This window comes from Hippichthys cyanospilos, chromosome 4 (assembly GCF_059441005.1).
Source record: "Hippichthys cyanospilos isolate Australia breed blue-spotted pipefish chromosome 4, RoL_Hcya_1.0, whole genome shotgun sequence".
NCBI lineage: Eukaryota > Metazoa > Chordata > Actinopteri > Syngnathiformes > Syngnathidae > Hippichthys > Hippichthys cyanospilos.
This window is the reverse complement of record NC_142372.1, coordinates 13,288,013-13,315,762: the sequence shown is the minus strand read 5'-3', so window position 1 is coordinate 13,315,762 and position 27,750 is coordinate 13,288,013. Positions and strand designations below refer to the sequence as shown.

The 27,750-nt window shown below is 38.7% G+C and overlaps 1 protein-coding gene across 1 annotated transcript; it reads right to left on the bottom strand.

The window, feature by feature from the left end:
* Positions 1-644: 644 nt before the first annotated feature.
* Positions 645-27,026, bottom strand: myom2b (myomesin 2b). Its single transcript, XM_088412868.1, has 39 exons — positions 27,019-27,026; positions 24,793-24,896; positions 22,025-22,082; positions 21,722-21,876; positions 21,552-21,638; positions 20,884-20,972; positions 20,518-20,565; positions 19,239-19,403; positions 18,980-19,141; positions 18,742-18,883; positions 18,360-18,559; positions 17,841-17,894; positions 17,622-17,749; positions 17,331-17,514; positions 17,067-17,241; positions 16,844-16,965; positions 16,560-16,747; positions 16,334-16,460; positions 16,092-16,270; positions 15,463-15,577; positions 15,112-15,274; positions 14,888-14,994; positions 14,198-14,242; positions 13,738-13,874; positions 13,354-13,498; positions 12,535-12,597; positions 10,555-10,622; positions 9,174-9,287; positions 8,974-9,061; positions 7,639-7,677; positions 5,879-5,984; positions 5,109-5,175; positions 4,691-4,787; positions 4,126-4,162; positions 3,230-3,252; positions 3,105-3,160; positions 2,926-3,015; positions 1,264-1,389; positions 645-1,151 (listed from the first exon to the last, which is right to left on the bottom strand). The coding sequence occupies exons 2-39, from the start codon at positions 24,873-24,875 to the stop codon at positions 951-953; spliced, it is 4,233 nt and encodes a 1,410-aa protein (XP_088268994.1). The 5' UTR covers positions 24,876-24,896; positions 27,019-27,026; the 3' UTR covers positions 645-950.
* Positions 27,027-27,750: the final 724 nt, after the last annotated feature.

Genomic DNA, 27,750 nt, shown 5'->3' with positions numbered 1-27,750 from the left:
GAATTATTGACCGCCAAAAGGGTTTTCATGAGTCAAAAAATGAAAATTGAGATATATTCAAATATCACATTTAATAGCCTTTACAATGTAATTCATTGGCGTTTAGCACCTCCGCCCCACACATTTTGCTTCCGGGTACGACCTCACTGTGTGGTTTGCATGTTCTCCCTGTGCCTTTGTGGGGTTTTTGCTAGCTACAAGTAGGTTGAAAACATGCACTAGCATGATGCGCAATATTTAATTCCATATTTTCACACACTTGAACTACAGTTTTGGCTGCTGGGAAATAAAGGTAGTTTTGGGAGGGTAGTTTTGGAAAAATCTTTAAATGATCATTTTTGACCAATCAAACTATTTTAATTATTTATTTCAGTTAATCTATTATTCACCCCAAACTATTTGCCGACATGGACATTTTAGCCAAAGCAAGTCACATTTGCTTCAATGCCAGTCTACTTCTTCTCATCTTTTTGTTTTGCACGCAGCATACAAATCAACATACCACCGTTGATCACTCTGCAAAAGCCATGCACTAAATATATTTCCTTTTTCAAGACATGTTTTTTCAGTGCATGTATAAATTATCCAGTGTACTAACCCAACAACAAAGGGCTTCAGGCGAAACACAAATAAACACGTCCAAGTTACCTTTGTGTTCACGTTGTTTTATTCTGGTTGTTTTGAATCAAATCATCCTGTGTTGTAATGTTCTTTTTTTATTTCCAATCAATATTTTTTTTTCCAAAGTCAAAACATCCCGTACAAGCATTGTTTTTCAATGTTCTTAATTTCTAAATCATTACACTTAGTGGATATTTTTTTTTTCATTATAATTTTTCCAACTGTTGCATTATTGTCACAGTGTTTTTTTTTTTTTTTTAATTTCAGGGATATGCTTTGATAAAAATGAGCACCAGTTTGCCGGACACGATATAGATTTTTTTTTTTTTTTAAAACCTCCTTCGAGTTGGGGTGGGACTCTTCACTCCTCTTCCGGGTGCAGCTTTGGGAGGGGCAGGGCTAGGCGCGGCGCGGGCTGGCTGGGTCACCGTTGGGGGCATTTCAATGGGCATTTTGGGAGGGATAATTGTTTTGGCTGTCACGGTTGGCTTTGCCTCTGGGATTTTCTCACCTTGGCGGTACACACAGACCTGAAGAGAGGGAGATTTGGCCAAAAATAATTTGATTTTCAGACTCACGATTCAAAATCTCAAAATATCTCATATATCATCATAAGGCTCCGATAGAAAAAGCCAGACTCACCACAACATCAACGGACTCCCCTCCGTATTTGTTCTGGACAATCATGGAATATTTGCTGGAGTCCTCCATGGAAACGCCTTTGATTGTAAGACTGGCAAACTTGCCCTGGTCCAGGGAGACCACGTACTGAAACATGGGAAGAAATGTTCAAAGTGTCTGGACCTCAAGCAAACAGCAATGAAATAACAATCCACTGGATTTTGGGAGGTATTCATGCACTGGAGGGCTAGAATGACTTACGTTACAATATGAACCATCAGATAACAATATCGTTGCCTTTTGCTGTGTTTAAACCAGGGAATCGTGGTGGAAGATGGCGGTTCGCATGTCCACCTCAAACGCAGAGGCCGTGGGTTCAATTCTGGCCTTTCTGTGTGGAGTTTACATGTTCTCCTCAAGCTCAAATGTTTTTTTTTTTTTTTCTGGGTACTCTGGTTCCCTCCCACATTCCCCAAAACATGGTATATTGGACACTCCTAATTACCTTTAGGTTTGTTTGAAAGTGAGGATGGTTGTTTGCCTCTGTATGCCCTGCAATTAGCTGGCAAGCAGAACAGTGCGTACCACACCTTCTGCCCGAAGAAAGCTGCGATAGTCTTCAGCATGCCTGCAGTGAGGATAAGCGGCTAAAGATCTATTATCTTTACCGATTATCCTTACAAAGGTTACATGCTGGAGCTTATCCCATCTTTCTTTGGGCAATAAGCCAAGTATACCTTGAACTACTGTAGTTGCAGGGCAAACAAAAGACCAGGAAACCTTCGGGGACGGTGAGAACGTGCAAACGCCACGCAGAAACGATGTAAACCCACGACTTCCGCATGTGAGCTCAACATGCTCGCCTAATGCCACTCTTATCATTTCTAAAATAATGCAATAATGTGGTATAGTTTTCAGATGAGAGGGTTTCAGATCATGAAAAGCTTTTATCACTTTCAAACCTGCTTGCTTCTTTAGTTCAGTCACACTTTCATTCTGTGTGGTTGCCACACTTTCATTCTGTGCAGGTTTTCAAACATAAACGCTTTTGTCAACATACCTACTTTCTGAATCTATCCGATGTACTGTATGAATGTATTTTTGTGTTTGTTATTTCCTGTATTTTGCTTCAAAAGCGCTGCAGGGATCTATTTTGAAGAGAGGCACCCCTAAGGTTTGGCAGACATATCACCAAGGACCACAGTTGTTGTTTCAGGCGCATTGTTAGCAGGTGAGGGAATGAATTAAGACAAGGGCATACTTTCAAAACGTATATTCCTCCCGGACCTTCTCAGCTGTTTCTTTAAATGAAATCTTCAAAGGCAGCAGGAGCCACTGGGACGCTCATAATGTAGAAAGAACCTGCACGAAGTGACTGGGAATATTCTTTAGATGTACTCTATACTGGTTAGCAAGTAGGCCACATAAGCAATAGTGGGTTTATTCTTGCTTAGTATGAACATGCTTATATTGTTGACCTCAACAACAATTAGATTGTATCGCCTGAAATTAAGTTAAAAGGAAGAGCCAATAATATTAGGTTTACAACAGGAAACAGCAACAAACTAACTCAATTATTTAACTGACCAAAACAAAGTCAAAAGAAGATGTTAGTCTTATGGTTGACAGGCAGTGCATGGAAGTGGAAGTTCTGCTCGTTAATTTCTCCGTTTATTATTTTACCTGATCATCACGCTCGACCTCGATGCCGTTCTTTAGCCAGGAAACTTGAGGTTTGGGGTCCCCACACACCGTGCACGTTAAACTCAGCGTCTAATGGCAGACACATGATGATTTTTTTTAAGTCATTTGGCAAATACACGCAAATATTCACACACAAATACGCACACCTAAAACATTACCTTCTTTTCCATAATGGTGACGACGTCAGGCAGACCTCCAATCACCTTACCGCGGTCTGGAATAAAACATTATTTTTTTAGCTAATAGAATTTCTGTGTAAAAGGAAATACTTGACAATACTCACTCTTGTCAGCGTAAGCTAAAGCCCTAAAAAAACCAAAAATAGAAAAGTTGAGGCTCTGTTTTACTTCCCAAAAAATCATCATGAAAACAAACATATCCGAACATATTATGGGATTATAATACATACATGCGTCCAGTGCAACTGCTGATCAAACATACATTCTGTTTGCCTTCATTGCCATTGGCTAAATGAAAATGTCCTGTATATTCAGGGGTCACTTTGAATGTATTTTTCACTGATATCTAAAGATGCTATTCTTTTTAGTAATAATCAGAAGAGCCCAATTAGAGAAGCAGGCTGGGTGAGAGGTCAGCCTGAAAACCAGATGGCCAGAGGAACTCTGTTCTCCTTTTCCCATCTTGACACTCAATAAGCAGCCGGCAGGGTGGCACTTGCTCCACTGTGCAGGTAAAATGTTGCGCTTCAATGCCCCTCATTGACTGCTAATTAGAAAAGGGATTTGGCTGGTTTCCACTGTGCTTTTGGTGATTATTGTTTTTAGCACCATTTGATTTTTTCTAATGGATGTTCAAAATGTGGCAAAGGGCCTTGTCTGTCACTGTCAAGCTGTTGGGAGTTCTTGGTCATTTAAAAAAAAGAGCTTGATGATGATTAACTAAAACTAAAATGAAGGGTTGTTTTTTTTAAGCCGTAACTCTACTACTATTGTACAAAAAGAGTCATTTTTACCATTTCATATTCAGAATTTTCCCTTATTTTCCTTCATTGGTTTCCAAGAGTATATGACTTCTTATTTAAGTTCTAAATATGCTTGCTAGCTTTGCTATTTTAGTTTCTGAACAAGCAGTCCATCTGGTTTGTTACACGAAATGGTACGCGTAAAGCTAAATATATTCTGCTGATATAATAGTGTTGATTTCAGGTTGAGAACTTACTTGAGTCTCTGGAACTCAGCATACGCTTTGTCATAAACTGTAAAAGATGAAAACTCAATTTTAATGTTGTCCCATAAAGCTTAAAGGTGGGAAATGTAGTAAAAAACTAAATTATTCATTCTGATGCTTCCTCATTGTCCAAACACAGCATTCTGCTTATTTGTAGGTGAAATGAATTCAATAACAAAATCCGCCCGCTTTTATACATCTCGTAGGATGCCCATTTTGTCTCTTGTAGTTCACTAATAAACAATTACGGCTCAGCTTGTGAACGTTACATGACCAAACTGAAAACAGGTGAGCTGGGATCCCGGAGCAACCGTGATCTTGTTTTTAGTTGACAAAGAAAATGGCCGCGCCCACAGATTTAGACCAATGGGGGCACAAAGAACATCCAGCCATAGATCCATTTATTTTTTGGAACATTTCTGACTTGACTTCGCCTTTAAATGCCATTTTGACAAGAACTTCATTTGAGTTATTGCCAGTTTAACTAATTTTGGGACTCTTTCAAATTCACTGCCGCAAATGCGTTGCAGTCAAACAAGTGACACAATGTCCTGACCTTCACCACTGAGGTCCAACGTGCGCTTGTGTGAATCTTCAGGGTCGGTGATCACGATTGAGTACTTCCCTTTGTCCTGCTCAGTCGGCTCAATCACCTTTATATCAGAAAGTTTAATCAGCCATTTGTCAACACTAAAGCCATCATTTCATCAGTGCCCGGCTATTAAATTATACATGCATGCCTATAATTCATGCTTTACTTCATCCGAAAGGTAATTACGATTATGAGGCTTTGTGGCACAGGGTAAAAAGAAAAAAGATGCCATTACATTAATTATCTTTAATCGACACTATGAATTTTTTTTTAATTCTATCTAATTAATAAAGTTCTTTAAATATGCTTCATTCTTCTAGAGGTCGCCCTGCTATCACCTCACATGCAAATTATGAATGCACCAAAACATCCAGAAGATTACCTCCATTGTCGCCATCGCAGGCGTTCCCCCGATGACAATCTTGTCACTGTGGCAGAGTTTTTTGTCACTGTTGAAAGAAGCGGGGAGAGAGAGAGATTATTAGGCTGCGCACATGTATGCAATTATTGTTTATACGAGAGTGTGTACTGCCTACTTTTGAGCTAATGGAAAATCATGTTTACACGCCAGTCTAATGTTACGCCTAGGGAGAGCAATTCCTCTTTCTCTTGCTATCTGTCACTGGCTCTCATGTGCACTCACAGAAGGCATGAGCAGAGGTTACAAATCTCATCTGCGTAATTTGTGTTCTATGAATAATTAAATAACCTCCAAAGCCTCCGCTAACCCGTGTCACCCTTCTACCTTCCTCCCTCTTCATTCTTTACTTTCCCCGAAAGCCATCTCCCTGCATGTTGTCTTTACACCTGTTTGCACATTTCACTCTCTAGGGCCCCATGGAGTGCTTTTAAGTGCAGAAATGTCTGCGCTTCTTCATAGAAGATAATAGAGTGTGGTTTTTGTTTCAAAAACAAGCCAATTTTGCCGCAATAACACGGATAATGAAAGCACTTGCAACAGCCGTCCCAAAGCGAATTGTTTTTGCCTCGACTTGAGAAGAGAATGCAAACAACACGCTTTCCGGTCCTCCTACATTTGTAGGCAGGCTTAAAATAATCACCTCTCCCCTTCCACTTAGCACACTCTCTTTTCAATAATTTTCGTCACGAAGGTAAGCAGTAATTAGAGGTGAGAGGTGCACGCTGCCTTACCCGTGGTACCAGACGATGTTCATCTCTGAAGTGTAATACTTCATGGGACATTGCAGCTGAATGCCGGTGGCTGTGCAGTGGATCACCAGCTCCTGTGCACTCACTCCTGAGGGTGATGATAGAGGTGGGAGAGGGGTGCACACAGGTCACTTTGGAAAATCGCCCAGCCGCTTTTGGGCTGGTGACGCTCACCAAGCACCTTTCCCCAACCTCGGGGGACTGTCATTCAATTTCAGTCTGCACGCATGAAGAGCCGCATGACTAAAGGATCAGATTTCTTTTTTTCTCTCTCTCTGGACCCTCCAATGATGAAGCATTAGTAGGAGCGTCTAAATTATGGTCCAGAGATGAATTAACCTTCAAAAGAAGTCTAAGGGTGGCAGGCAAATTATGTAGCCTTGTCTGTTTATTTTGTGAACTTTAATTTGATTATACTGTAATCATCATATCAGGGCTGATATTTATACCAGTTAATAAAGGCGCTCATTCATTTTACTTAACTTTCAAAACTTAACTTCAACTACACTGTAACTTAAAAGAATAACCGGAAAAAAAAAAAAACAATAATATATTTAAATAATGACTAATAGACTAATTGAAACCAATTCCTGCCATGTGGCAGGGTGGTGTAGTAGCTACTTGCCTTTATATTTACTTGTTTCTCAGGAAAGTCGCGATTTGACTTCAACTCATTCACTGCTATCGACAAGTATACGTGTCAGTTAAATTTTTGTCAGCAGGGATGTGTGGGTGATTTTTTGATCCTGTTCCACTCTAAATAAGTAACGCGCAAACAACTTTACAGATGCACAAGCACCAGGAGATGACAACAATTTCCCATTTTAGTAGGTATGAGATCAACACAGTTTGAGAGTCCACTGGGCGAAACGGCTGAATTATGTAAACCTACTTTTTTTTTCTACTGCTGGATATAAAAGAACAGCAAAAGGCAGAGAGAGTTCATGCTTTTATTTGGTAGATTCGGGCTATGTATAATGATGGAACTCAATATGTGGGTATTGAAAAATTCTGTCAGTGAATGAGTATAACTTATAACTGTAATAAATGAATATAACCTCCAGATTATGAAAAATATATTCCTTTTGAGTATCTATATATGTTTCTGTATTGGTTTCTACAGCATTTACATTTGAATATTTATCTGAAAAATATCCTCAATGGAAGTTGATGCTAATTTTCTGTTAGTCTGTCAATGGAATTTTAGTTGATTGCTATAGCAACATTGGCGATGTTTCAAAAACTGAAATATTAAATCTAAACATACAATGTAAGTAATTCTTTTTGATGTGTGTTAAGTTTTACAGTCAACTCCAACTCGGGTCTCACTAAACTGTTGTGCACTCAGGGAGGGCAGAATTATATAAGCTATATGCGTATGTGCTAACCGTTGGGTGCATTCAGAGTATTGTCACAAAATAGGGAATACATTGTATTATTTGTCATGTGTTTTTGTTGATTGTTATTATTATTAATATTATGAATACTGTTGTTGTTCTTTATGTTTGTATGTATGTATGTATGTTTGTATGTACTGTATGTATGTATGTATGTATGTATGTATGTATGTATGTATGTATGTATCTATGTGTGTGTGTGTGTGTGTGTGTGTGTGTGTGTGTGTGTGTGTGTGTGTGTGTGTGTGTGTGTATGTTTCTATGGTTTTGATAAGTCAAAATTTGGAATCCGATTTAAATATTAATTAATTGCCCAGTATGTGTGTGAAGCAGGAAGACACCTACCAGCCAAGCGGGTGATCTGGTTTATGGCCTCTTCAAAAACTACAAGATAAGACACACAAAAGAATTGGGTAAAAAGTCACAAGGCGGCTGTTTCTGTTTAGCAAAGCTGAGCTGAATGAATCAGGTTTTGTCCTGTTGAATTTCAAATTAAAAAAAAAAAATATGCACACCAGAGGAGATTACAAGTATAGTGGTCCCTCGGGTTACGGCATTCCTGGTTTACATTTTTTCACGTCACGATGTGGAATACTGAGTTTTTTCATTTTCATTTTTTCATTTAACCCCCTTTTACGATTAACATCAATAAGTGTCATGACCTGTGGAGTTGTTTATTTGTTGTTTTGCCTTCCTTTTGAGGCGTTTTTAGGTAATTGCTCTTATTTTCTGTTGGCGTCAAACTGCCTCTGCTGCAACGCGTCACTACAATGCTGGTCTGCTATCGATCGGTATCTCGACTCCCTAAGATACTGTTCTACTGTTGGTCAGCGTGAAGGGGTCACGAAGTTGCTGGTCTGCTATTGGTTGGCGCACAAGGTCACAAAGATGGCTGCCTGAAGACTTGATCTCATGTGAGAGTGCTTTCAATATCGTATTTATTATGTGTTTTAGTGCTTGATTCAAACTTGAATTTGTTATCCATGATTCCCAGGATTGCTGGTGATGTTAAAGAGAGAAGAAGAAAGAAGATGATTTATATAAAAACGAAGCTGGAGATAATCAAGAAATATGAAGAAAGCTAAACTAGCCTAGCCTAGGCTACCCTTACTAGGGAATATGGCCAGAACAAGCGTCATTCAAAGGTAAATAAATCCTTTATATATATATTTTTTTTATGATGTTATTTAAATATATGCATGTATGTTTTATATAAGTAGCACTTACTATGCTATTTTGATACCAATTTTTAATATGTATGTACAATTTTCATGTTTTTACCTGAGGTTTTACACGCATTAGCTCATTAATATAGGTTTGGATTGCCCGCCATACGGCGAATTTGTGTTACGATCCCAATCACGAGACAGATTAATCTCGTGAACCAGGGGCCCACTGTAGTAGTAAGATAAACAGTAATACAGTATGTAGTATTTCTTGGAAATAAAACCAGGCCTGTGGGCAAACAAGCTGTCACATTTTAATATTTCTACACTCGAGTTAATGGTTAGAGGATTTGAAATTTAATGAATTAAAAAGGGGATGGCAGCAGTGCTTACATCTAAAACATGCTCTGTCCTTCAGCCATGGTTTAATGAGAAAACTACATTTCACATCTTTTGTGATTCATTTTTGACTTGCACTGGTCAATCAATTTTGTAAGTAATTCCGTTTGTTTACCTTTTCCAGAAATGTCAATTTGGCTCATATCCTTTCCTCTGTCATCGCTGATGGTGGCCTTGTAAATCCCGGATGTTTTCAGCGAAAACTGCAGAAGGGGCGTAGGAATCAAATAATGAGATGACATTTGTTTACCACTTGCGAAATATTGAAACTTAATTGAAATTATTCATGCAGCTTCTCGTAGTGAAAAAAGTTACCAGTTTAATTGCCAGTTTACAGACTCCTGATGTCAGGTCTGGCTTCACGTCAGGAATTATTTCTGTGTCCTCCCTGAACCAGTGGAACTCTGAATTTTTTTTCAAGTTAGCAACCTATGATGAAAACACAACATACAGCAACATGCAGTTGGGCCTTTAGGAATGTTTTGATCATTGAATGCGGATGTTGGATTATTCATTCGGATAATGGGCGATGATACTGCAAGCAAGCTTTGTCTTGAAGTTATAGAAGGAATCAGGCCAGTTTCAATTATTCAGGCCTAACGACAGTCGTTGGCTACTCCATCAAAAACAACAAGAATAATGTTGTGTGTGACAATAAGAAAGTTTGGTTGTAAATAATGCAATACGGTAAACAGTTAAAACACACACTGGTGGCAATAGAACAGAGTGAACTTCCCCAGGCTGCCCAAGTTATTGAGCCAATATGTCCACGAGTGAATGCTTTCAGCAAAACCTCTAAGAATGTATCTGCCGATGATGCAAAGATTTCATTGGAGCTGGTTTGACTGTCAAGTAGTTTAACTCATAGCTGCAGGCCCGATATTACAAAATTTTTCTTTGACTGTTCTTATTATAATCCATAAGGGGAAATTCCACTCAGGCAGGAATGGAAAATTGATTGTTAACCTTAAAATCAGCAATAAAAGACTATTTATAGCGAATAAAGAGCAAGATTTGTTGCTGTTGTTTTTTATTTAACAGCTTCTAAATGTTTGATAACAAGTCTAACGTTTTCCATTGATTCCATTAGGCCACCATTCTAAGTCACTTTTGATGTGGAGCACCTTATCTTAATTCATGACAATTTAAAGCTTTTTAGTGTGATAGTCCCATTGACATTGTATCAGTTCACACAATACGTTTGTTCCAAATGCATTTAACGTGGCCAACTTCAGACTATGTAACTCATTGACAATTCAAAATTCACCAAGTGTACGTAAGTTTACTGTATGTTAATTTAGATTTATTCTGGGCTTTTACTTTGGCTCTCCTAGGAAGAAAAGGGTGGCCCTTTCACCTTGCAGATTTGTGGCTTACTGTAATGTAGTGCTCCTGAATTAATCACAGACAATAAGAACATTTTCGCAGCATGGCGGAAAGCTTGACAAATAGCTTATGCAGTACTTTCAGAGTTGCCCCTCATGTGCACGTATTCTTTCAAACTTATTTTTTCACATTTTCCAGAAAGGCAAAATCTCAACAGCCTCATTTCTGGTGGTCTCGACCCGGACGTTATCAATAAAAAACATTATTTCCTTCACGCGCCCTGAGCCGAACGGCTAATTAGAGCCTCACAAGTGAGCCCCCTGTTTGTTACGAGTGCAAATGTTCAATAATTGAGTTTGGCTGCATTTACCTTGCACACAAGTGTGACTGAACAGTCATCTCCCACGTGAAGGGACAAGAACTCGCTGAAGTGGGGGCCTGTTGCAGAGCGATGGGACACAAAAACACAGATGAAACATAATTATGTTTAACTACTTGTGGACCTTTATTGGCTCAACAGCCACATGAATAATTTAGCAGCAATTTCACATCTTTGTCTGCAAACCGAACTCTGACAACTGAAAGTGTGGATATCCATAAATACTGATTACAACAATAGGCACACCTGTACATTGTAATGAAAGCCATTAGAAGCTCTCTAAAACATAAGAATGAAAAAATGTTTTTCTCTTGTGTACAACGGAGTTTCTCAAAATGGGAAATGGTGGTAGTGAAGACACTTCAGGAGGTTTGTGGTATTTTACCAGAGTTCCTATAGGTATCTGCATTCCTCCTTCCAAATTATGGCAAATCGGGCAGACCGGAGACATTTACTGCTCGTTTGCAAGAACCCTGGCTACATGTAGACAAGGCCTTAGACTGTGCTATACATCTGCCATGCATATTTTTGGAATGTGTGAGGAAGCCGGATTGCCCCGGAGGGAACCCATGTGGGCACAGGGAGAACACGCAAACTCCACACAGAGGGGCCGGAGCGAGCTGGAATTGAACTCAGGAATTGTGAGGCGTATGTGCTAACCACTCTTCCACTGTGCCGCCCTAAGTATCAGCATATTTAATGTAATATTGTTGTTGAGTTTTTTTAAATGCTTTGTTTTCATTTCAAATCAAAAGCAAATTAATTGGAACATGAAGCTATGTATTGTCAAACTGTGTTATAGTGATCCCTTTGGAAAATGCTGCAAGACTTTTAAGGTTTCATAGGGCTCTGCATTGTCAATAGTGAGGGAATTTACCAATAGTTGAGCCAGAAATAAAACTGATGATGTTTCATGATGTATCTTCTGGAGTTGCTGAATAAGATGCACCTAGAGACACCAACAAAACTGTGGTTCCAAATTTGAATAAATCTGAGATGTGTGATGTTGAATTAAAATAAATAAATAAAAAACACATAGGCAAATATGAGCAGACCCGAACTGGACAAGAGGCGCACAAATAGAGGAGTTTTAGTCCATGGCAGGCCAGGGCTGCGGGAAGCCATAACCCTATGTAGGCCAAAAGTGCTGCATAGGATGGGAATCAATGGCAAAAGGCACTCCCAAACCATTACTTAATGTAGGTGGTGTTTTTTATTTCTAACATCTGCATGTTCTTTAGACAGGAACAAATGCAAATGGTCAGCTTGACCACATTTAAGTTGGCTGGCTTGTTCAAAATTGATCGCAGTGATGCTTTGTTGCAAAGGTACCATCTTGCGTCACAGGCCTAGTTGGCTCATTGATCAATTTATTGCATCAGTCATGTCTTAAGACTTTTAAGAAGGTGTCTGTCAAAATGTAAGGCAAGCTTTTGCTTCTGTGTCGTTTTCAAAGGGTTTACAAGGTAGTTTGCAAGATATGCAACTAGTGGTTCGTTATGATCGTGGCTTTTGAAGCACTCCTGACACGTTTTTTTTTCTTCTTATTTTAACTATCTGTACTAAAAGAGTCATAGGAAATTAGAGATTCTTTTAGCACAATAAAATAGCCACTGAGCATAGTTTTTGGATACTGTTGCGTTAATGTGAGAGTACAATAACACGATTAGATATAATGTAACTTGAACAAAGCGGTGCCTGGAAAATGAAGGCTGGCATTTTTGGACTTCTTGTAAAGCTGTCATTTTGTCGGTATGAGGATTCGGCTTGACAGTGACTATACTGTATGCTGCTTTATATCTTCGATAATAATTAAAGAAGCCCCCCCACCCCCCCCCCCCCCCCACACACACACACACACACACACACACACACACACACGCACGCACACGCATATAGATCACTGCCAGCTCTAGTTTAAATGATGCATTGGGAAGCTCACAGATTGTGTGAATAGCGTGTGCATCTTACCCTCCTTGACTCTTATGTACTCTCTTCTCTGGTATTCAGCTTCAGCCAGTGCAGCCTTGAAAGCTACATATAAAAACGCACACACACACACACACACACACACACACACACACACACAAAAGAATTTAGCTGGCAGGACTTTCTATAAATTCCTTCAATTAATAGTCATTTGAAGCAGTGTTTCCTATCATTTACTGCACGAAGGCACAAAAGAATAAGACCGAATTCCATTCTCTATTGAACTCACAAATTTTAAGTTAATTCTGCTGCACCATCTAACGCAACAGAATTTAACTTGCCATACTGTATATGTTTGTGGTTCAGATAGATGATCAAAAAATAAATTATTAAAATTGATATAATTAGGACGCCTCGTTATCACAGCATGGGAAGGTGACATCATCACCTCTTCGTACTCATTCCAGCCACCGGAAGCTGTAAGTGGATGAAAGATGCCCGACAAAGTAGCATCTATTTAGGAGTAGAAGTAGAGTTGAGCTGAATGTGGTGCTCATAGCATTTGAGAGTGGAGAGAATGTCTCGATTTCTCACTATTTTGAAGCCTTATTTTTAATACCTGGGGATTTTTGCATTCAAATTTGGCATGGTTGCAAGCTGTATCCGTCTTCGCTATAATTGAACTGAAAGACTTTATGTGTCTCCAAAGTGCACACGCACACACACACGCATGTTCGGAGTAAGGGACAAAATAAAAAATGTTGATTGTAGTTAATTCTGATGCAGACATATACTTGGGAGATTTATCAAACTGCACTATATTCATTAGCTGCTTATAGTGATTCCACAAACCCTGCTTACCATCGCCGATGAGAACCAATGAGCTCTGTGCTTTTCCGCCTCCGTCCGTAATCTGGCAAGTGTATGTGCCTTCATTTTCTTCAGTAAAGTGGTCCATGATCAATTCAATGATGCCTGTGGACACGTCATGGCCCATCTTGATGGACTGCAGAAGAAAGATTTCTTTTTTTAAGGGAGGCTCAAAGAATGAAGCTGTATTATGCCATTTTCAGAATAATGCTGTACTTTGTGAAATTGTTTTGTGGGAGCTCTCCGGGATCTTTGTTATTTTGCGTCTATACAAAATGCAGCTTACTGAATCATCTTCACTGTGCATCGCCCGGAGCTAACTTCTTTCTTGCATTTTTTTTTAAACTATTCTCATAAACTACAATTGTGTCTTACATCAGCTGCAGACATTTCCTTGTCATTAACAAAGAATTTGTAGGTGACTTTGGGGGAAAGCTCTTCAGCCTGCAGCCAGAACCTCATTCTGCCTCTCTCCAATATTTTATAGGCCAACTCTGCCTTCAGTGGGATGACTGGGGAAAAAGGACAACATTTAAAAGAGGTGAAAAAATAAGAAGCATCCTTTAATTCTCTCTTTGGCACTTTGGCCCCAAGACAGCGTATTTCAGCATTCATAGGAGAGTACAAGGGAGGGGAGTCAGATGAGGTGCAGTCGTGAATAGTGCTTAGGCAGGTGATGCAAAAGCAAGTAAGGGATGTTTGGATCCGACAAAAGAAATATTTCAAATGGAAAATGTAAAGAAGGGGTTGAGGACAGGTAAAAAGCAAAAAAAAAAAAAAATGGTCATAAAGAATGATATTAGCATTAATGTAGGATTCAGCCAAATGTACTTACTTGGGTGTCTGACATCATGGCTGAGTGCCACAAGCTTTTTCATCTCTGAAACACAAAGACATGATTTGTGCTGTATTGCTTGCTATGTTTGTTTTTTTTTCCCCAATCTATAAAAACTAATCTTTTCCATCAGTGTAGGTCAAGGTCAAAGTGTTTATCGTCACATGCACAGTGTAGAAACAAGTTTCTCCGTACCATGAAACATAATAATAATCAAGTACAGACTTTGGGGATAATTAATACAGAAAATCACAAAAGATATAAAATAATGCACACAATTCTTTTTCGTTGCTTTGTGTATTGACTATTGATTCTTCAGACAGAGAGAACGTTATTTTGCCGTTTTTCAATTATCGTGACATTTCGGTCCCAACTAACCGCGGAAAACAAGGCATTACTGCGTATCAAAATTCATGTGACTGTCATAGGAAAAGTATCAGAGTATTTCAGAGTGGAGTATGAGAAAGTATAGTCACAGGGTAACTTTAAAGAAACTAACTAACAATGATTGTAAGTCAATATGGAGGACTATGAATGCCGTAATGTAAAAGTACAAATGTAAATTGATGACTGAAAAACATTCATTTTAAAATCTGAAGTTAAATACATTCATTTAGGTAATTAAAATTTGTTTTTATTTGTTGGGGTTTGACAAACTGAAAGCACAGTAATACAAAATATAAAGCATACCATTAGGATTGATTGAAAAGCTGGATGAAACTCCGTCTGTGTTGGTGACAGAGACAGAGAAGGTCCCAAAGTCTTCTTTATCTGCATTCTTAAAGATCAGCTGGGTTCTATGAAGCAAGGCATTAGAGAGTCATCAACAGATAAAGACTGACAGATGAGTCACATTAAGGATAGCAAAGTCTGAGTGTGTATGTGCATGTATGTGTGTGTGTGAACGTTCTTACTTGTTGCCTTCCGTCTTAATCTCAATTCCTTTGGAGAAATCAGTGATTTCTTCATAATCTTTCTTCCAGACGAACTGAGAGCCTGGATTCATTTGGCATGACTCGAAAGTGAAAACAATGTCACCCGTCTTCTTATCCACGCTGCAGGACACCTCCTGGGAGCCTACATTACACACAAAGAAAACACAACCATCATTGGGAATAGTTCAACTGCTCTAACTGTCCTTATCTGACAATGACACAGGAGCTGCCTGTGTTTATATTCTAAGCTTTATGCTCAGAGTTTTCACCTTTCTTTTCTGGAATGGAAGAAAAACTTGATTAAAAAGACTGAATCATTTTAGACCTTACCTGGCACAGCCACGGCAGTGATCGGGTCGGAGTTCATGGAGGCCATGCCAACACCTGAATCATTGACAGCCCGTACCCTGAGGTCATAGGTACAGCCCTCTTCCAGGCCCGTCACCTAGGAGATCAAAATATTTTTTTCTGAAAGATAGTAGAAAAAAGCTTCTCTGGACACCTTTTTCTTTTTGTAGATTTAAACACAAAAAAAGACACTTTTGAAAGATAGGATTGTAATTACCGGTAGGCATAATGGGGCATTTAAAATTCAGTACTGTGCTAAATAGATTCCTATTGCCCTCATGTAATTGGCATTGGGAAGGAGGGAAAATAAACTTTCAAATCCAACATGCAATTTCCAACTTTGTGCACTAGATGCCAGTGTCACATAGGTAAACCTCATGTCAGTCAGAGGCTGACTCAGTACTGTAATAGTAAAAACAATATACGCATAGATGGATCAGACTGTAACAAAAGCGAGCCAATCACGACAAACATGAACATTCTGTTAATATATGTGAAAAATAGGCAGAATAAAAACAATGTAGAAAAAAGATTCTAACAAACTATTGTTACTTCCAAAAGGAAAATCCAAAAAGCACCAACATATAAAGCATATTACAAGAAATCCTGACCTTGAGGAAGCATTGATTGGTGGGTGTTTCATTGGCTGTAGTCCATTCATCTGTGCCCTTCTTTGCATACTCCACGTAATAACCAGAGACGGGTCCAGAACCGATGTAGACAGGCTTTTGCCATTCAAGCACCACAGAATCATCTCTGACCTCACAAGAAGTCAGATCATATGCAGGACCTGTAGCAGAGCATATGCATGTCTCCATTTCTATATTATGCAAACAGAGCGGTTTAAACTTACCTGGCTCGGGCATAGTCCAGGCCTCACAGGTATAGTCCGCTGAGTGTTGGGACGGCGGTCCCAGGCCAATTAGATTTGCCGCAAGCACTTGGAACTGATAGACAGCTCCTTCCGTCAGACCCTCCACCTGTCAGTGAACGCAGTGCCATTGTCAGTCAAAGATGCAAGCAAATGAAGAGCTTCTCGCAGAGAGATTTTTCCTCATCTGGTTTTCTACGGCCATTACCTTGAAAAGCCTCTCAGCAATTGGTGGGATATTGATTTCCCTCCACATTTCTGTTCCACTGCGTCTCTTATCGACATAATATTCCTTAATTGGTGACCCTCCAGAGTGAAGAGGCTTCTTCCAGTTAAGGACCATTGAATGTCCGTCGCAGTTAACCAAAGCAATCTTATAGGGAGCAGAAGGTGTGGCTAGACAGAAGATTCAATAATGAATTCTAGAATTCCAACCAATAACACAGGAAAGAATTATACTAAACTGTCATTGCAAAATGAGAAAATACTAACTGAGGGCAGCCTTGACTGATAGAGGTGCAGACTCCTGGGACTCCTCACTGAGGCCAATTTCATTGATAGCCTGGACACGGAACACGTAGGTTTCTCCTGTTGTAAGACCGCTAACCACAAATCTAAAACGAGAGCATCACATAAGCCACCGAGTCCAATGAGTCCAACTAAAATTGCACAGCAGTGAAAAATGCTCGTCCTGAGATGTTTACTGTAAGCATACCGAGTGCTCTTGTGTGGTTTGTGATTGGCTGAGGTCCAGTCTTTAGACCCCTTCACACACTGGTCAATGTAGTAGCCAATGAGATTGTTGGGCTCTTTTGGAGGAGCCCATTGGATGAGGACAGAAGTGTCGGTTTCCCGAGTAGCAATCACTTGGCCGGGAGCTGAAGGCACACCTAAAGCCAGACATTGAAGAAAAAGCATTAAAGACATCATCACGATGGGCACTGAATAAAAGATAAAACCGTTCAAGACAAGTGAGGACCTTTAAGTTCTTGGGTTTCAATTGGTCGACTTGGTCCTGATGGCTCGCTGGTTCCATACATGTTTGCGGAAATGACTCTGAACTTGTACTTTTTACCCTCCAACAGGTCAAAGACAGCATAGCGAGGGGAGCGAATTGGGACCTGAGTGTTAACACGCTGCCATGCGTCGCTGTCTGCCATAGTCTGCAGCAAAAAGAGACAGCCGTTGATACTCCATGTATTATTGGATCATTTATGCCGAAGCAATGTAGCATTGCTCAACTGTCAGAGAAGAGGAATTACTGTCTCACCTTTTCTATGTAGTACCACATGGGAGCATTGCTGGATTTGGCCGGAGCTTTCCAGCTCAAAACAATGTAAGTCCTGTCAGTTTCCGACGCATAAATCCCAGATGGAGAACCTGGAGGTTTTCCTTCAGCTGTACATAAAGATAAAATCAATGCGCACATAAATTTACCACTAAAAGCACTACTAGTGATATACAAGAAAAATATTGTCAATAAACACACCTTCAACTTCATCATGGTAGGAGACAACGTTCAGCTTTCCTCCAAGTTTTTTAGCTGTATGGATGGGAAAACCATGACTATCATTTTAGCATTTCAAAAGTGATGTCGCATTTTTTTAAATGTATTTTTCTTGTTGGAAACAACAGAAAGATCAATAAGTATAACTCGTTGTCACGCTCAGATTTCTTGTCACATTTGCAGAAAACCATTACATAAATCAGACTGTCAGATAAACAGCAGAAGATGTGAAAATGGAGGTGCATGAGAGGGTTGTAAATTTAATTTTTAAAATTGCCCACACCACACCGCTGATAAAAGTAGAGTGATCTGTGTTCTTTCTAAGACGGAGCTTGGTTACCACAGAAGAAGATCAACTTTATCCTACCACAAAAATGCAATGCAACCAGCTGCGATGGCAGCCGCAGCTAACGATAGCAGCAAAGACGCTAATGTCGCGATGCATGTAGCGATCTTAGAACACTTAAAGCATATGACATTGAGCATTCCTGTGCAACCCACTCTGCAGCCTGTCAAACTCAGTCGGGTCCAGTGCAGCGATGGGATCAGACATGCGGGAAGGTTTGCTGATTCCTTTGGCGTTGACTGTCCGGACTCTGAAGCAGTACGAGTGTCCTTCAAACAGGCCGGCCACTGGATATTTACAGATCTTAATGGGTTGATCGTTGCATTGAGTCCAGTTCTCGGTTCCGACCTCACTTCTGAAAAGGTGAGTGAAAAGACAAATTGAATAACAATGAAAGTGAACAATCGAGGAATATAGAAAACCACTGACTTACAGTGTTTCACTGACACACATATGCACTTTATAGTTACAGTATATTTACAAAAAAATCAAAATGGTGTGTTGACTTTATGATTAGTATTTAACGGCAACTCCTACTTGTCCACAAAGTATCCCAGGATTGGACCCTCTGTGGTAGTATTAGGAGGCTTCCATGACACGATGACATAGTCTCTGTTGGCATCGTGGATCTTTATGTCCATTGGAGCACCAGGTGCACCAACAACTGGAGGTGGACCATCTACACAGCAAGTGACAAGTTGGCCGCAAGATCGGAGGCAGCAAATTATCCTAAGACTAATATTGACGGAGAACCCGTGAGTTCACAATTTCTCACCTGCAACAGACACAAATGCACTGTGTTCTGCAGTGCCACCTTTTGTGACCATTCGGAGTGTGTACAAGCCCTCATCTTCTTTGTAGAGGTTTGGTATAGTCAAGGTGCTGACTCCTCTGCCCGTTTCAATCTTTACCCATTTTGAATCAAATAAACGAGTGTCTGGAAATGCGACAACCACAGAAAATGTAAGCAAACAATGAGAAAAGACAAACCCTCAGAAAAATGTTAGAAAAAACATAGACTAGTGATCACTTACCATCTCTGTACCACTGTGCCTCAGGTTGCAAGTTTGCCAGGTTGGGTTCAAGGTTCATGGTGGCAGTTAGAGTGGCCGAATCGCCTTCAGAAGCAAATACTGGACCGAACTTATCCAGGAAGGTAATGTGGATTTTAGTGAACTGGATCATTGGAAGCATGGAAACTGAGAGGGTAAGAAAACATATGTAAAACGCCAAGAAGGCAAGAAATCGGTTGCAAATGGCATTAACGAACTACTATGAAACAGGGTTTCACTGAACAAGGGGTCGGCATCTTTCGGCTCTAGAGCCGCTTGCAGCTTTTAGCACCACAATACTGGCTCCCTGGAGCATTTTCAAAAGTGTATGAAAATGTAGGCTAGGCAGGTGGCTGTTGCAGAAAAGAAAAAAGAAAAAGTGGCATGTGTTTGATATTGGCCATGGATCCCAAAGCGAAAAGGAGAAACATAGCTGATGAGAACAGAGGACCAAATCATTTGCTTCATTGCCAATGCAGAAGGATTGCTTGCATGTTTGCTTTCCAATGAGTTGTCATAAAACAAAAACATCTTACATGCACGGTGCTAAGAAGCTTCCCAATGGTGTGAGAAAACAGAAGTGACATTAGACGGGGAAGAACACAATCCTGTCATTCGCACATATTTAGAAACACATTTTTATGAAAGGATTTCTGATATTTGTCAGTATACTGTATATTTAGAATGACAACATAGAGATATTATTTTATTAGTGAGGTCCGAGGATGGCAGTCCATTTTTTTAGTTTTTTTTAATCCTCATTATAAAATGAAAAAAATTCTATATTTCTTTATTGTATTTCAATCATTTTGCCAAGAGAACAAAACATACTTAATTCATTTTTTTAAAATTTTGTAATAGAAATTAAACTCAAAGCACATTTGTCCAGCAGAGTAATTGTGTGGTGCGTCATTCTCTCCAGGATGCACTTGAGGGAAAATAAACATTTAATTCTGAAGGCTCATAATTATAGGTTACTTATTCATTTTGATCATAGGCTAATGAAGTGAATATATAGAGTCTTATAGCAAGTGTTGCCTTCATTATAAGGCTTTTAAAAGTCTCATTTTTTGTGGCTCCAAACAGATTTGTTTTTTGTATTTTTTTTTTTTTAATTCAATATGGCATTTTGGATGGCCGACACCTGCACTAAACGTTCAGTTCATTACCCAAAGTAGATTTTTTTTTTCTCCTTGCTGAGGTCCATGTCAAAAATATCTTTCACTGCCAGAACTTTCTATCAGATAATTATGACACATACCACTGTAAGGCATCCATCCATATGGACAAAACTCCTCCTTCTTGTACCCTAAACGTGGAAATAGCAAAAGTTGTTTATTGTTTTTGGTCTTTCAAGTACTGGTGAGACGATAATACCAACCAATGCATGAAAAAGGTTCAAAGAAAAAAAACAGATGCATACATGCTGGACGTGGACAGTTAAGTGACTAAAAAAGATGGATGGATGGATGGACGACAGAAATACATTGAGAAATCAAATAAAATATTCTGTACTAAATTATATATAAATATTGTACTTAGAATTTTTAGAGTATGTGACTAAATAGAACTTAAAAAGTGCAGTAAAATTTCTGGGCCTAAATGCCAGACATATAATGTTGCTTACTCTTCACAATAATGGAAGCCTGACTTGTTGCTTGTCCATGGATGTTACCAGCCATAACTGTGTACAGGGCTGTATCATCTGTTGAACATCTATGAAAAAAGCACACAACATCAGCAAATATATACTGCATATATATATATATATATATATATATATATATATATATATATATATATATATATATATATGTATTTTCGTTTTTTTTTCTGCAGTGAGTGGCATTGACAGAGTAGTGTTTTGATTGAGGGATTTATAAATGTACTGATGACATTCAACCCGGAATATTAATCACATTTCTAATTTAAAATCTGTTACTACTTTTACAGTACCGAATATTGTACTACTAGAGGTTCTAGCCTGACCTCCATTAAATCTGCAATAAAGACAAGGATCTGAAGGTAATTGGATCTAAGGAGAGCGAGACGACGGAAGGAATCCTCGGGTATCATGTAACTCTGAGGTCAGCATGTGAACAGCTGAGCTTCCCAAGAGGGGAGGGACGAAACTATGCTTCCAGCACATGACATTTTTGAACTGCCTTAATAGACACTTGAATCCAATAAAATTGAGGTATGGCTCAGTGGTTTTCAGGAGTTCATATGGTCCCTACAAAACCCAGAAATCTCCTTCATCAAAGCAAATGATCACATTATCTTGATTTAAAGTACCTTTGAATCTCCAAAGAGTGGACTCCTCCTTTTGATTGAACAAGATATTTTCCTGAGGACATGTCCAGGAGCATGCCATCTTTATACCTAAGTCAAAATAATAGGACAATAATAGAACAACTGAGATATGCTAACTAAATATGTCATGATGTCATTTTGTTTTTGCTCACCATTTCACAATAGGCAGAGGATAGCCTTCCACAGTACAAAAAAGTTTGATTGGGGTGTTTTCAAACACAGTGTGAGATCTAAGCCTGGCCAGGAAAGATGGTCCCCTGATCATCGGCTCCTCTCGCACGTACTTATGTGGCATCTTCATATTCAACTACATTAAAGAAAAAAAAATCAAGCATGCCCATAATTATTGAGCACAGGATACTCTGTAAATGATTTCTTCACACTGTTCCCTCTACATGGTTGATGTATTATACTTTTGAAATCGGATTCAAAAGAAGAAGTGAGCGCAATCTTACCACTTCCTGGATGTGGGCGCGTGTTTTATATTCATATCTGTCCACCATCTCCTCAGAGCTAAATAACAGAAACAAATGTAAATACCTTCATAATAGACTTACCATTTAACCCCTCACAGTGAGAGCTGCATGCTTTTAGTCTTCAAATCCAAGATTTCCTATCAAAGAGCATACTAAAATTTGCATTTTCTGATACTGACCTGGCTGAGCCTTCAAATCAGAATTTTGCCTCAAATAAATACATAGGCCTATCTTCTGGAATAAATAAACAAATAAATAAATAAATAAATACATTTTGATCTACACTTTTAAACAGATTCAGGACATAAAAAGACAACACTTCACTCCTTCAATAGTTTTCTGGCAATCAATTTGTTTTTACACAAAGTCAAAAACAACCATTTCCGTATTTTTTTTATTGAATTTTTTTCGTATTTGATTTAGTCTTCATCATTCAACTCACACTGCTATATTTGTGTTGTGCTTCAAGGAGGATTATATCAGGCAAGCATGCATGTTAGAGGAAAGGAGAGCACAAATAACGAATTGCACCTTTTGAGCTAAACAGCAAGGCACCCTGCCTACTAGCATCTCGCTAACAACTAGATGCCATTTTTACATTTGATGCATGGAAAGATTCCAATTCTTTACATATTGGGGATCTCAAACCAAATATACTGTATTTAACAGCTCGTAAAACCCTTGTCAATTAATCAGCACGTTATTGTAACAAATGCTATTATGTCCCACCTACAAATGTGAAGAAGCAGTCGATTATGCTTGAGTTGTTTTTTGATACAGAAATATAATCTCTCATTTTGCAGTGGAACAGGTTTTTACAGGCTTTTATGATTTTATTATAGACAGCTAAACCAAAAACAGCTTGTTATGCAAGGTGATGTGTAGACTCGTTTTATGCCCTTCAGTAAAAATCATTCCAAAGCGACTTCTCAAATGCAGAGAAAAGAATCTGACAGGTGTTGAAATTCAGATGAAAGTCAGCAACAACAGCCAAATATGTTGCCATGGGAATCCGCACTATAGAATAAGTAGGTCATGTTGCATACCGACAGACGATGCAAAGCTCTGAATCCAAGTTTTAGTGAATGATAGGTTGGTAAAGATATAGTGATGCATTATGATAACTTCGAGTTCTACAAAATAACATGCCTTGTTTTGTACACATTATATTAGAAAAACTCCATTATATTGTGGTTTGCATGTTATTAGGATGGTGCAAAAAAAGAAAGACTCAAACAAAAGTAGAGGTCTGACATTTTTCTTCCTCCGTGTTTGTTAATTAAGCTAGTAGCTTTTTTTGTCATATTTAGTTCATATTTTCCGTAAATAATGTCAACTTCGATGTGTCAGGGATCTTACTGTTGTTTACTGTTGCCCTAAAGTGTCAATTACAAAAACAAATTAAACTCAAAAAAACAAAACAAGATCATCATAATCACGAAAAAAACAGACAAAAAACAATAAGGAAATAAAATGCACAAAACAAACAAAAACATTACTAAAGCAGAAACACAACAGCAAATAAAATACAAATAGCCAAACAAGAAAAGTATATTCTCAGCTAAAATATAAAAGCACATTACAAAAGACAAAACCCAACAGTAAAACAAAAACCCCAAACAAGATAAATACAGTTATGGTTTTATTTCAGCTTTCATTCTTTTTGATATTCTTGTTGTTTTGTCTTGTAATGTTTTTTTTTGTGATTATAATTTTCTTGTCTTTATTTTTTATTTGTCATTGGTATTTGTCTTTTGTTTATCTGTGATTTACTTTTTTTGTACTTCAGGGCTCCCTTGCTTCTTGTTTTACAATTAAAGTGTTTTCCTGGTCATGAAACAGGTCTTTTGTTCACAAAATGTACAGGTAATGCCTGTCAAACTAACAGGAAACTGGATGTATAAAGATATACTTTGAGAAAAAATATTCTTTGATAGAAAACTGTATATCAAAGGTTATTCTAAGTAACGCTTTTATTTTCTCTGTATGTCATTCACATTAATTTGAATTAGATGTGAGACAAGAGACTCTGTAAATAAACACATGAATAAAGTCAGTAAGAAAATTAGCTCAATGTATGCAGATCCTGCAGCAAAAAAAAATGAAATTCATCAGATATGAGCATTGATATGATGCATAATGGCACAACTCTAAAAACAAAAAAGAGACAAGGAAAATGAGGAGCAGGGGGAAGAAGTTAAGTGAGGTAAATCACAGAAAATAACAAAGACAAGACACTCAACAGAGATTCCTGGCACAATGAATGAATGTGGAAGAAGTTGACACTTGCATTCTTTATGTGTACAAATTGAGTTTGGGCAGCCACGAGTTGGCGTGTGGGACTCAGACAGCTCAAAGGAGCTACTTGATCTTCTTTTCTTTCTAATGCAGGCTGTCAGAATGGACACAAGCATTTTCTCCTAAAGGGGTGTCTTTCCGGCTTTTCTGTCCAAACAGAAGGCAGGACCCTGAGAGCACTTGCATTACGTGACACACAAAGTGACAGTCGGTTTAAAACGATTAGACCTTTGCTTGACATACTCATGGAAATGTTATTAAAGTGGAATTTTCAAGTGTTGAGTTTTGTCTATTTAAAATTTTAGGAACTGGAACTGTCACAGTATGTCTGAATGCTCAGGTAAATCTTACAATTGTTAGAGCAATATATTAGTCAGAAAATTCAGTATCATTAGAATCACACACACCTTTAGTTGGAACAAGCATTACAACCAGTACCTATTCTGTACCTGCTGTATTCTTTAACCACATACTGGCTCTGTTTATGGTGGTATTCATGGTTGTAATTCCCTGGCTTGATCAACCCCCACATGGTGACACGGCTGATATTGACCTGTTGGATCAGCAACACACACATGCAGCTGCTGTATATTTAAAACACGTGACGAGCCAATGTCTAAAATAAGGAACAGCGCGGTGTTAACAACACTTACACGCAGGTTGACAAAAGCAGGGGATTGAGGAAATGGCATGGAACATTTCTGATCATTCAAAGGTGACAGAAAATAACTAAACATACAGTGTAGATGCCAAATACGAGGCGAACACAATGCAGAATACGCACTTATCCACGCAGAATATCCACACTTGGGTTGCTCCGCTGAAGTGACACTGTCAAACATCATTCTGAGAAGTAATACTAGTACTTTACCCTTTAATGTTGTGAACAAAATCTTGGAGACCCCTGTCAGTATGACGTCGTGCAACCACTGGATATTATTAGATTGTGCAAGTCTACCTCAAGAGATGTCCAGTATTGTGTTAGCACCATCTAAAACATGGAACTTGGACACATGGCTGGACTCAGTCAGACAGATGGAAACATGATTATTCTCATTGGCTGCCTTAAAATGACAAGGTGAGACCCTAAAAACTTAAAGATACACACGCCCATACCAATAAACAAAAAGAAGATTATAATTATTTAACTACAGATCAGTTAATAATATAAACATCATTTAAAGACTTTAAATATCACAATTTTTTTAGGTACTGCAATTAACGATTATTTTAATAAGTGAATATTCTCGCAATGATTTTGTTATCAAACAGATTTTTTTCAAAAACATTTTCATTTAAATTCTTTTATATAAAGGACAGGATGCTTTTTCAAATTGACCTCAAAAATGCAGTTATAATCTGGTGGCCATTTTTGCCCTGTGATATATGTCCACAACACGTCAGAAGATTGGCAAAAAAATATATTGATTATTTTCCAAAGTACAAACAGATGTATGAAAATGTTTACTTTTGATTCAAAACAATGCTGTTTACTGTCATGCAGTGGACTTTGAAAATCTAAGAATATTTCCAGTTGAGAGACTGAAAATTCTGAGCATTTGGACAAATTTAGGTCTGTAGAAAATGAATTTATAACCAAAATCATTTTCATTTAATTTGGTAATCTATCAGGTGTTCAACTGCGACTACTTTTCAAAAAATTCAAAAGGATCATTTTATCACTGAGTGTTATGTATAATGTGCAATAATCCCATTCTGTAACTCACATGTGTATCTTGCATAGAAACAATGCAATACACGGCATTTGACTTATGTAAGCCACATATTATGCTGACACTCGAACTGATTCTGCCTTTCAACGCTCTTCAACGCTATTAAGGACATGTAACTTTGGAAAAGGAAGGTCCTATTACAACATCTCTGAAACGTCTACCCCAACATGGTGACGTCATTCTCTCACCCGGGCTTAACTAAACATCTAGCATCGCCCAAACCGGTCAATCAAGTATGCGGGTCAAACAGAATATTGATAAGCATTAACCTCAAACTCTAGATGCCAAATCAGTCAATGCACATGATGTAACACAACCAGCAATAAAAAGAATACAAATAAAAAACAAATGTGTCAATACTGCAGTTGCCTTCAAATAGCAAATAAACAGAAAGCTAGTTGCTCATGTCAGTGCGTCATCTCTGGCCATCATTGTAAAAGTACAACTGTCCATTGGCACCTGAGCCTCTCGCTCTGTAACAGTGCACCACTGCAATGCTTAGCTAAAACTGTACAAACATGTGACATTCCAACAATGGATAATACAACATGCATGCCATGTTAAAGAGGACTTAACTAAGTCCCACTGTGTTCAAATGGCATTACTATAACAATTAGTGCACTTTAGCAAAAGGCTAGCAAAACTCCAGGGTGTTACTATGGTGATCATGCAAGCAACTGTCCTCATCATCCGTAGTTCTTATTTCATTGGACAGCAAACACTAGTTTAGACATTGTGACATCTTTTTAAACTACATCTTACCTATATCACTTTTATTTCGTCAAAACGCTATGTACAATTGTCCGCACCTTGTGTTCCGTGTTAATACATCAGTCTCTTCTCACCGTTCGCCTACAAAGTACATTCAAATTCCAAACATAGGAAGGACAAAAAAAAAAAAAAAAAAAAGCATCAAACGTTTTGACAAAGCTTTTTGCTCACCCCTTGAGATTTCCTTTGCAGCGATTTCGGTTGACAGGCTAAATCCACGGGGGAGCCTAAACCCAGTACCGGGCCAACTAAACCTCCAGCGTCTCCAACGAACCTCGACCTGCCTCTCCCTGAGGCCTTAAAAGGAGTGAGAAGTGCCTATATATAACCGGGATCCTTCAAGATGCAGAGCAACTTTATTCAGTCATCTATTTGATAATCAGTTTCTTTGAATTTGTGGCATGTGATTTTAAATGACTGATAAATCCTTGAAAGGTGCTCTGTACAATTTAGAGAATCTGAAAAACGTTTTCAGTGATATTCATGGCAATTATTTTCCTAAGGGCACGCTTCAGGGCACAGTGGTTAGCACGTTCGAATCTGGCCTTCCTTGCATCTTCTCCCTGAGACTGTATAGGTTCTCTCCAGGCAGTCTGGCTTCCTCCCACACTCCAAAAACATGCATGGCAGGTGTATTGGACAAACTAAATCGTCCTTAGTTGTGATTTGTCTTTGTGTGCCCTGCGAATGGCTGGCAACCAGTTCAGGGTGTCCCTCGTCGACCGCCCCAAGTCAGCTGGGATAGGCACCAGCAAGCCTCCAACCCACGTGAGGATAGGTTGCTTTAGAACATGAATGGATCGAAGACATGCTTCAAGCCACATTTTGGATTGCATTATATGGGGTACTGTACGACAAAGGAAAAAAAAGAATGAAGATGAAATATTACAAGAAAAATGGTTG